Source organism: Cajanus cajan, chromosome 5 (genome assembly GCF_000230855.2).
Source record: "Cajanus cajan strain Asha chromosome 5, NIPB_CcT2T_4, whole genome shotgun sequence".
Taxonomy (NCBI): Eukaryota; Viridiplantae; Streptophyta; class Magnoliopsida; order Fabales; family Fabaceae; genus Cajanus; species Cajanus cajan.
The window spans coordinates 57192942-57203225 of record NC_138521.1 but is presented as its reverse complement, the minus strand read 5'-3'; the positions used below and the strand labels follow the sequence as shown (position 1 = coordinate 57203225).

General features: G+C 29.8%; 1 protein-coding gene across 1 annotated transcript; it reads right to left on the bottom strand.

Moving 5' to 3' along the window:
• Positions 1-5369: 5369 nt before the first annotated feature.
• LOC109801570 (phenylacetaldehyde oxime monooxygenase CYP71AN24) lies at positions 5370-7406 on the bottom strand. Its single transcript, XM_020362681.2, has 2 exons — positions 6427-7406; positions 5370-6244 (listed from the first exon to the last, which is right to left on the bottom strand). The coding sequence occupies exons 1-2, from the start codon at positions 7354-7356 to the stop codon at positions 5630-5632; spliced, it is 1545 nt and encodes a 514-aa protein (XP_020218270.1). The 5' UTR covers positions 7357-7406; the 3' UTR covers positions 5370-5629.
• Between the last annotated feature and the right edge of the window lie 2878 nt (positions 7407-10284).

Sequence of the window (10284 nt, the reverse complement as noted above, 5' to 3'; positions counted from 1 at the left end):
CTAGCAATGTTACTAATATCACACATTAATTCCTTAGGCCTCGTTATCACCAAAATACCTTAAGTTGTTAACAATCAACTCACATTATAACTTATTCAAAATTATTCTCTTATGATTTCTCTTTCCTAAACATTGATATAAGTACCTTAAAACAATTTTTAAGATCAAACACTTCAAAGGTAAAACCATTTGTCATCACCATTCACAAACTACATTTTCATAACTTAATCTTCTATAACCTTGTGTGGTCCAAACATGATATCTAAAGCTATATATACATGTTATCAAGTTGATGTTAAACTTGTTAAAAAGCTTAGACAATTATCCACAACTTCTATATTGACCTCAAGAGTTGATTTAATCATTTATTATTTTTTAAGAATTACAAAATCACAACTTTTCAGCCTAAATCTGGCAATCTAATCTTCGTTCACTAATTTAATTATAAATTAAGTTTTAGACATTCTTTTGGGGGTGATTTCAACGGTAATAAAAAGTTAACATTCATGGCTACAACTCATATGAAGATATTACAAAACCTAATTTTAACATAAGGCTTAAATATGTTTTTAGTCCCTCAAATTGAAGATAAATTTGTTTTTGGTTCCTCAAATTTAAACTTCTGTTTTTAGTCCCTGTAATTTTCAAAAATCTTGTTTTAGCCTCTTAGGTCACCAATAACATATTTAAAAGTGACTAATTAAGACAGTTATGAAATATCAATCAAATTTAATGTGATATTTTCACTAATAGAAATACCAATAGGTAGATTCTATGCAATAATGTTTGATAAATTTCTTAACAAAATTTGAATATAAGGACTAAAATAAGATTTTTTGAAATTACAGGGACTAAAAACAACAATTTTAAATTTGAGGGACCAAAAACAGATTTACCCTAAATTTGAGGGACTAAAAACATATTTAACCCTTAACATAATCATGCTCAACATGGTGTTTTTTATGCTCGATGTAAAGAGAAAAAAAACCCTTTCTACAACACATGCGCCTGATGTGGCTAAGGTCACACTTGATACAACACTATGTAGGAACAACATTAAATATTGCCCAACAAGGTCCATTTGACTCCCAACACCATAGGAATAGAGAACATTATGTACAAGCATGTCTGATGCCATAAATTTATACCTGATGCGACACTAGTTCATGAGAAACTTACGGAGTGCATGAAAGTTACACATTATGAAACCAAAACCCCAAAACTCCAAATCAATTGGTAAAAATCATGATTAAAGTCTAATACTACTCTATTATACCATCAATTACTCAAATCCAACATCAGTTTCACTTATCTTCACATTGCTTCCTACAAGAACTACAAGCAGTCACAGATCCATAAGATTCAAGTAATTGCATACAATTAAACATAACTACTAATCAATTACTTTAATTAGAATACTAAGGAATCACATACAGCATATAAATACAAGTTTTGATCATAAATTGGGATTTTCCCCTCATACAACATATACAACAGAGAATAAGATCAGGAGTCAATGTGACACCCTTACTACCCCAACACATAAAGCGTAATAATGTAATTAAATTAAGGAAATAAATTTTTCAACAGTGGTAAAAGGGTTCACATAAAAAAAACATTCACAAATGTTCTTCAATATCCAAAATGATTGAAAATGAACATTGGAAAATAAAATGTAAGAGGTTACAAATTATTTTTAAAGTAATAAGTACAACTCCAAATCCCTATAAAAATTCATGTCCTAGAAATCCTCTGCCCCGATGTCACAATATCAGAACATACTCACAATTTAACTGTTGACATTCTAGATGTCACTCATAGTCGGATCTTTCTCACCTAAAACATCCACAATTGCACGGTGAGAAAAGAAAACATCTATATGTAAAGCACACAAGGAAAAACACAACATAATCTCATCAATTATTGAAGTCTTTACAAGCATATCCATACATTCTAATTCTATCAATCATGCATCATATTCACATCACGATTTCACAATCACACCAGTCTATCATAAATCTTGCAATTAATATTATGCCAATGGTCACACCACCTCAAGGTCATGCCACTCTAGACATAAGTGATACGTATTAATTTCCTCACTCATCCCACACCATGTCAGGGGTACGCTCGTCCTTGTAGCATCACTTACTCAAGGTTCGTCTCATCCCTGGTCAGATGTGTGAGGAACCACAATCACATCACAATCACAATCATTACAAATCTTACTATGTCAAGGTCACGCTACCCTTCAGCCTAGGGTCGTGCTCACCCCTGACATCACACTGTGTCAAGGTCACGCTACCCTTTTAGTAGCCTACGGTCGTGCTCACCCCTGACATAACACTATGCCAAGGTCACACTACCCTTTTAACAGTCTAGGGTCGTGCTCACCCCTGGTCATCAGTATGAGGATCCACAACCACATCTCATTCACATTCCACACATCTCATTTCATAACTCAAATTCATATCACATACACAATTCCATATCACATACACAATAGATAAGTCCAACAAAATAAGGGTTTACACACCCCTCAAGCAATTCACATTTAGATCGTCAATTCTTAACAAGTAATATAAGAATAACATTCATAAATTAATATAATAATCAATGGAATTACCAATTTAATACAATCTTAACATAAACGGTAAAACCCCCAATTATTCTAAAACCTAACTCACAGACACTTTTCTACAATTTCTTTCTCTCTCCCAGATCATTATTCTTACAAATTAAATATATATTTCTAATTCTCAATACATATACAGTCTAATGGGATCATCAATTTCTCAAACAGAAATAATTATAAAATTACCCCTAATCCTACGGGATCCCTCCCCTACCCAATTTCCTCATGTAACTCTACACATAAATAATTCTCTTTTCCCCCGTACCTGGATAAACAGTAGTTGAAACTAAAACAGAAATCTCTTGGTCTCCTCCTCTAAGTGCCCATCGGTCTTCAGAGAGTGTAGAAGGGAAAGAAGAGAATGTAGAAGAAAGAAATCAGAATTGAAAGAAGTCGAAACTGAAAAAATATGATTTTGGGAGTGCTAGAGCACTCAATTTATAGGCATCAAGATTCGCAGAACGGCCCGTTTCAAATCCGGAACGGCCTGTTTCAAATCTGGAACAGCCTGTTCTGAAATCTCACGTCATATGTAAAATTCACATCCAGAACGGTCCGTTCTCAAACCAGAACGGCCCGTTCTGGGGTTTGCATTAAAAACTCTCAACGGTCATATTTTGGAATGGCCCGTTCTGAAACCAGAACGGCCTGTTCTCAATAAGGTTCAAAGGCCATTTTCTGAAATCCGGAATGGCCCGTTCCAGTTGGGAACGACCCGTTTCCAACTAAGAATCATAGACAAATTTAATAGTTTGGAAAGGCCCGTTCCAAATCCGGAACGGCCCATTCCGGGGTATCAAAAGTATGTCTATTTAGTAATTTGGAACGGTCCGTTCCAATTTTGAAACGGTCCGTTCCGGGCTACTAAATCACCTTAATTGGGCTTTTGGCCTAGTAAAAATTGGGCTGTTACAGTCAATATCACTATCTAACATATATCTCGGACTCAAAGCAAGACTACTCATTCCCCTTACCTTAATGAGCACTAGATGCAGGCCTTGGATCTTTGGCATGATCTTCAGGGATATCTAGTTCCCCAATTCTTTAGAGCACGGAAACTTAAGGAAAGAATGAGAAGTGTAAAATCGTAAAATTGATGTAACCTCTCATAAAACTCTCTAACCCATGTTAAACCTATCAATTAACCAAATAAATCTTTTTTACACTTTTTCTCCCTCTAATTAATTAAAACTTATAAATAAATAATATATAAAATAAACATATTTCTCCCAACCCAATTATAAATAAAATAAAATATATAAAATAATTATAATAAAAACACATATTTTTTTTCAAAATATTTATTGTAAAAAAATAATTTTACAAATCTTTCTTTATTTAATTAAGAATAATCATAGTTATTTTAAAAGTCTTTAAACTATTTTCTAAAACTCATTTAATTAATTAAAATATCTTTTAATAATTTTAAAAAACATGAGGTGTTACACATGTCACTGTCACTGGAAGTCATCTACTAATTTTAAAACTTCAAGATAGTATGTGGCACGAAATCAAACTCATGTTCCTACAAAAGTTAGGAACCATTACATCCACTACACTGACCATTATACTAACACATTTAATTGTTATATGAGCAATTTAAATAATTTTTCTAATATATTATTAATTTTAAATTATATATCTAATTACATAATACATATGCGCATATCACATATATTATTATGTGACATAATTTACACATATATTACATATATGTACATATTAATTTTTAATATTTTTAATTTATATTAATTTATGTGGTTCAACCTACAATTTTTTCAAGTATTTCTTCATAAAAAAACAAAAAATAAAGATAATTTTGAATAATATGAAAATTGAACTCAAGTGAATGTGATTTTTTAACAACTTATATTTTTTTTGGAATGTCATTAAGACATGTGGTATGAATTTTATTAAAAAAATTATAGGTATAAAATATATAAGACATGAATTTTTTAAAAAAGTTAATAAAAATCAGATCATACAGTTTAATTAGTAATTCACAAATTTGACGGTTGATTCCCTGATTTAATATTCTAACCGATTTAATAATTAATATAATTTCTGAAACATATTTATTCAAATTGTTAGCAAATAGACAACCCAAATAATTTGTATTTAGACTTTCCAAATGTGAATATATTTGTCTTATATTCAACAACCAAATATGTAATTTACACGTTGAATACTTCAAAGTCAAATTCTACTCCTACTTTTTAGACGAAATAACTTGTCTAAAATATATAATAATAATAATAATAATAATAAGTATGTATATTTTTTTTAGGAAACAATTCAAAGAAAATTCAAATATTTAAAATATTAGTTTTACTTCAAGTCCCAATTATTAACGATATCAACAAATCATCGAGGAAAAAAAGGTAATATAAGTTAGTTGCTTGTAATTAATTTTATCATTAGTTCAATTTTTATTTCAAAGATATCTTTTATTTTAAATGATTGTTATAATTAGTGTTAGTAATAAGTTAATGCATAAAAAAATAGAGTGAACAATAAATTAAGATTAAAGAAAAATATAATTTATTGTTAATTATCAATACAAAAATAGTATTGATTAGATTTAAAAGATTTTTTTTCTCTAGATATCCTTTAAAATTGAAAATATTATATTCGTTTCTTTTTACAATATTAAGATTTAAAGTGAATAAATATAAGCTTTTCATATTATTAGGAAAACCACCCAAACTGCATACCTTTATAAATGAGAGAGATGGTCATGTGAAAAGATTTGCCATTTTTTTATTTTTTGTTATTTTGTGTACAATAAATATTGGAATTTGACCCTATATAATTCTAAAAAGTATCCAAATATATTTTCACGGTTGTCCTTGAATGATTCCATCACTAAATTTATTATCTTCATACATTTTACGATAATTCAAATACCAGTATTATTTGCGAAACAACATCACAAAAAGCAAGGATAACTTACCACAATAATCGCTCTAAGAACAAAAACATTTAGAACTTGGGTTAAAATGAAAAGGTTTTTGGTTTAAGGTGAAGTGGCTCTTTTGTTGAGACAACAAGTGAGAATAACTCGGTCATATCTATATCTAGTGTATTAGAATCTTCAGGCAACTTCCAATCAAACCAATAAAGAAGGTTAGCAAGCACGTATTCAGCAGCAGCAAGTGCAAAATTCATTCCAGGACATCCTCTTCTCCCAAAACCAAATGGAATAAATTGAAAGGATTCTTGACCTTTAAAATCAACTTGACTCTTTTCAAATCTCTCTGGCAGAAACTCTTCAGGGCTTTCCCAAAATTTAGGATCCCTTTGAATTGCCCATGCATTGATCAATACAGTTGTTTTTGCTGGAATATCATATCCTTGCAGTTTCACACTAGACCTTGTTCCTCTGGGAGCCAAAAGAGGAGTAGGCGGATGTAATCTTAGAGTTTCTTTAACTACACATTTTAGAAAGTGCATTTGATTAACATCATTTTCTTCCACATTTGATTTATGGCCTACAATTGTTCTCACTTCTTCTTGTACTTTTTTCATTGTGATTGGATTTCTTACAAGCTCTAAAATAGCCCATTCTATTGCCGATGCAATTGAGTCAGTACCTCCCACAAAAAAATCCTAAAATAACAGAAATGAAATTTTCATCAAATTTGATAACAATTCATTCATTTGTTAAGGAAGAATTAAAAATAATCAAACGTAAAGTAAAAGCCTATAACATTCATTCATTTGTGCTTTAGAGTGACGGAGTTAATTTGTTTACGAGACAGAAAAAAAGTGAGCAACTAAGAGAGCTTTACCGTTATAAGTCCTTTGATATCATTTTTGGTGAACTCAATGTTCAGCTTGCTATCCTCTTGAAGTTGGAGGAGGATATCCACGAAGTCTTTTTCTTTGGAGTTCGTCTTGGCTGTGATTTGCTCTGCAATAGCTTCATCCAATGCAGCATCCAATTCTTCAAAAGTGGTTTTGTATTCCCGAATCTTTCCTGTGAGAACATCAACCCAGCCCAACAAAGGAAAGTGATCCCTCACGGTGAAAGCCGCAAGATGAACCATAACTTTCCTTATTGAGTCCTTCACCTTGTTGAAATTACGTTCCGAATAGTTCCGTCCGAAAACACACTTGTACACGATTTTCATGGGGGTTGACAAAAGCAACTCCCTTAGATTCACGGAGCGCGCATCAGCTGAGCTTGCTTCACGTAGCTTATTCACCAACTCCGCAACTTCTTCTCCTCTGATGAAACGATACGATTCCACCATTTTGGTGCTTAAAAACTGGTGGACGCATATTTTTCTCTTTTCCCTCCAGTTTTCTCCATAGAGTCCAAACCCAATCTCTGTGCAATCATACACACAGAATTTCGCAGCAGTGGTATGCACTCGGTCCGAAAAAGCTACGTCATGAGTTTTCATAATTTCCCTGGCCACATCTGCGGATGAAACCACCAGAGATGGAGTCTGCCTCCCCAACTGCATCATCATCATATCACCATACTTGAGAGAGAGATCTCTAAGGGAGCGATGTGGGAGTGCACCAAACTGATGAAGATTGCCTATGATGGGTAGTTTTGGTGGAAACGGAGGCAGATTCAGTTTGGTTTTGGATTTGGTTCTTCTTATCAGCTTAAACAATATCAGAACGCTGATAAAGAAGGAAAGAGATAGATATAAGGTAGAAGAGAACGCTCCTTTCATTTGCTCGTAACTCCATTGTTTGAGACCCATTCTTTCTTCTACCACATCTATCAATGTCAGATTCTAGCAAACACTTATAGCCATTCATAGCTGACTTTGTTTACTCTTCTAGTCTTCTTTATCAATTTCTTTATTTGATTAAAGGAATATAATGTTTGGTATGAAAAATATTAGACAAAACTGACTATACATAACAAACTACTATGATTGTCAAATGCTCAACTTGATATATATATTCTTTTTAATTTTCAAATAACCAGTGAATGCCGGCATGTATATGTATAGGTTTCGTGCCGTCTTTTTGATAAGAAATGTCTGCACAGTTTGAATAATGGAAAAAGCTATCCATAAACAGCTCCAGAGCTTTATGTTTTCTTCATACCAAGCTCAGCTCCGTAATATATGATAAGTTCACATGAGATCCAAAGTTTGACCACGGTATTGGTCATTAATTGCCACTGTTTGAATTTTTCATAGATATCGATGGATGATCTGTCGTTTCCATAAATTTCCGATATGATAATCTCTTTTAAAATTATTTGTTAAATTTAATTTTTTAAATATTCATTATATAACATTTAACAAATATATTTGTTATTTATTATCTACTGTATATTATAAAAAAAATATTTTATCATGTTATAAATGTCATTTGAAAAACTTAACTCAATATAAGTACTGTTGTGCCACGTTTTATTGTGTACGTATGTGACATATTTATGTATTTTAAAAAAAATCTCACATTGCTTAATTTTTTTTGTAAGACTTAATTCTTTATATATTAAAATATTTTTTTACACTTTTAAACAAATAAATAATAAATGTTAAACTTATTGTATGAGAATGAACCTCGTAAGTCTATTGTAATGTAAATTTATTGATTTGTGTTCATACAAAAATGTGATCTGAAAGTATTTTTATTTTTATTACTTTAAATTACGTAAGCTTAATCTAAAGCTTAGAAGGAATTATTCGTCAATAACTCATGATTTTATAAAATTTTAGAATTATTTTATAAATTAACTAAATCCCTCTCGTGTAGTTACATTTCGTGCATGCATTGCTTAACTTCGGAATTTGGTGACAAAGGTGTGGCTCAAGGTCAGAAAAAAATATGTTTTTGCAGAGTTTGAAGATTGACAGAGAAACATAATTTATTCTAAATTATCAACAACAAAAAAAAAGGCACTACATGTCTATGTTAAAAAATAGAACATAATAGATTTCTTCTAATAATTTGTATGATTTTAAAAAAAATTATGTATAATTATTCAAAGTAAAATAAAAAAAGATAAAAATAAATACTAAATGAAAAAATATTTTATATTATTAATAAAAACAAAATGAAAAAGATAAAAGTAGACACTAAATAAAAGAATTTTATTATTCTTATGATTATTATTATTATTAATTAATGAGATTGAGACATTTTGAATCTTTATATTTTATTTAATAAGTATTTAAAAATTATCTATACTTTAATATTTATTAAATTAATTGATGTTGTGTTAAATTCTCAAACCCCAGTTTTCATTTGAAACTTTATATTTGAAAGAATAATTAATTTATAATATTATTTTTATTATTTAAATTTAAAAATAAAATCATCTAACATAAATATAAACACTAAATTAAGTTACTGTCTCTTTATATATATATATATATTATAAATAATGATATCATGATATATTTGAAATAAGTACGTAAGGGAAATACTATAACAAATAATATGTAAAAGGGAAAAATATAAAGAAAAAATTATAATTATTTTCATTGGAAAAGTTTTGTGCTCCCTTTTAATTTTAAGTGAATATTTTAAAAATAAAAATATAAAATATTTAAAGTAAGAATAAAAATATAATTACATAAAGGGTGTAGCCGCTCCACCTGTGTGGCAGTATATGGAAAAACGAAGAAAATAAAAAAAAATCTTTCAGATTTTGTAAAAAAAAGTGGGTAGCCGCCTCCACTTCGGTCTATCATTTCGACTATTAAAACCATCATATATGCTTCTTCCTGAATGATATATAAAAAATAAAAATAAAAATGTTATATGCGTACCATTTCATAAAAGATAATATAGGGCACAAGATCCTTTTCTCACATAAAAATAAAATAAAATAAGAAGATCTTTTCTATGCACAATTTACTTTTATTACGAAATATAGTCAAGATGCTAATTTACTTGTACGGAAGGTGGTAATCGATAGGATACAAACTAATGAGAATCTTAAGAAGCGAAACATCAATATGTCAAATCAAGATTACACTTGCACATTTGTTCAAGTACAAAATGAAACCATTGAACATCTTCTGTTACATTACAAGTTTGCTTATTTGGTCTGGCCGCAATATGTTGCAAATGATAAGGATCCAAGGGCATTGCCAATGGACTTTCGAAGTCTATTTTTACAACATATCCTGGTGGGTTATATGGCAAGAAACCAAACATTGGAGATATATTTTACATTAGTTTATATATATATATATATATATATATATATGAGGAGGGTTCAAACGACATCGGTATAACTTTTACTAAGTGTTATACCATTCAATAACTTTATATTAAATGTGGTTTTTGTAAATTCAACCATTAAATTATAATTTTAAATTATTTTATATGTTTTATCAAATTTTGTTAAAATTAAACAATAACTTGAAGGTAATCAAAATGTTCATATTTTATTATATTTTGAAATGTATATATTACGTTAATTTTATTTTATAAGAATGAAGTATCAAATCATCTTGTATTAATATAAAATTTTGTATATATGATCTAAGAGTAAAGAACTTTCAATTTAATGATTAGATTTAGAAAATTCACATTTAATATAAAGTTATTGAACAGTGTAATTCTTAGTAAAAGTTACACTAATGTCATTTGTGTAACGACCTGGCTGGTCACTACACACTGCTCAACAACACAACACCACACAGAAAGAACAAGTATAT

Bases quoted from the DNA above. Each gene is read 5' to 3' on its own strand.
- LOC109801570 (XM_020362681.2), bottom strand. From the start codon at position 7,356: ATGGGTCTCAAACAATGGAGTTACGAGCAAATGAAAGGAGCGTTCTCT. The intron at 6,245-6,426 runs GTAAAGCTCTCT...CTGTTATTTTAG, and splicing joins ATATCAAAGGACTTATAACG to GATTTTTTTGTGGGAGGTAC.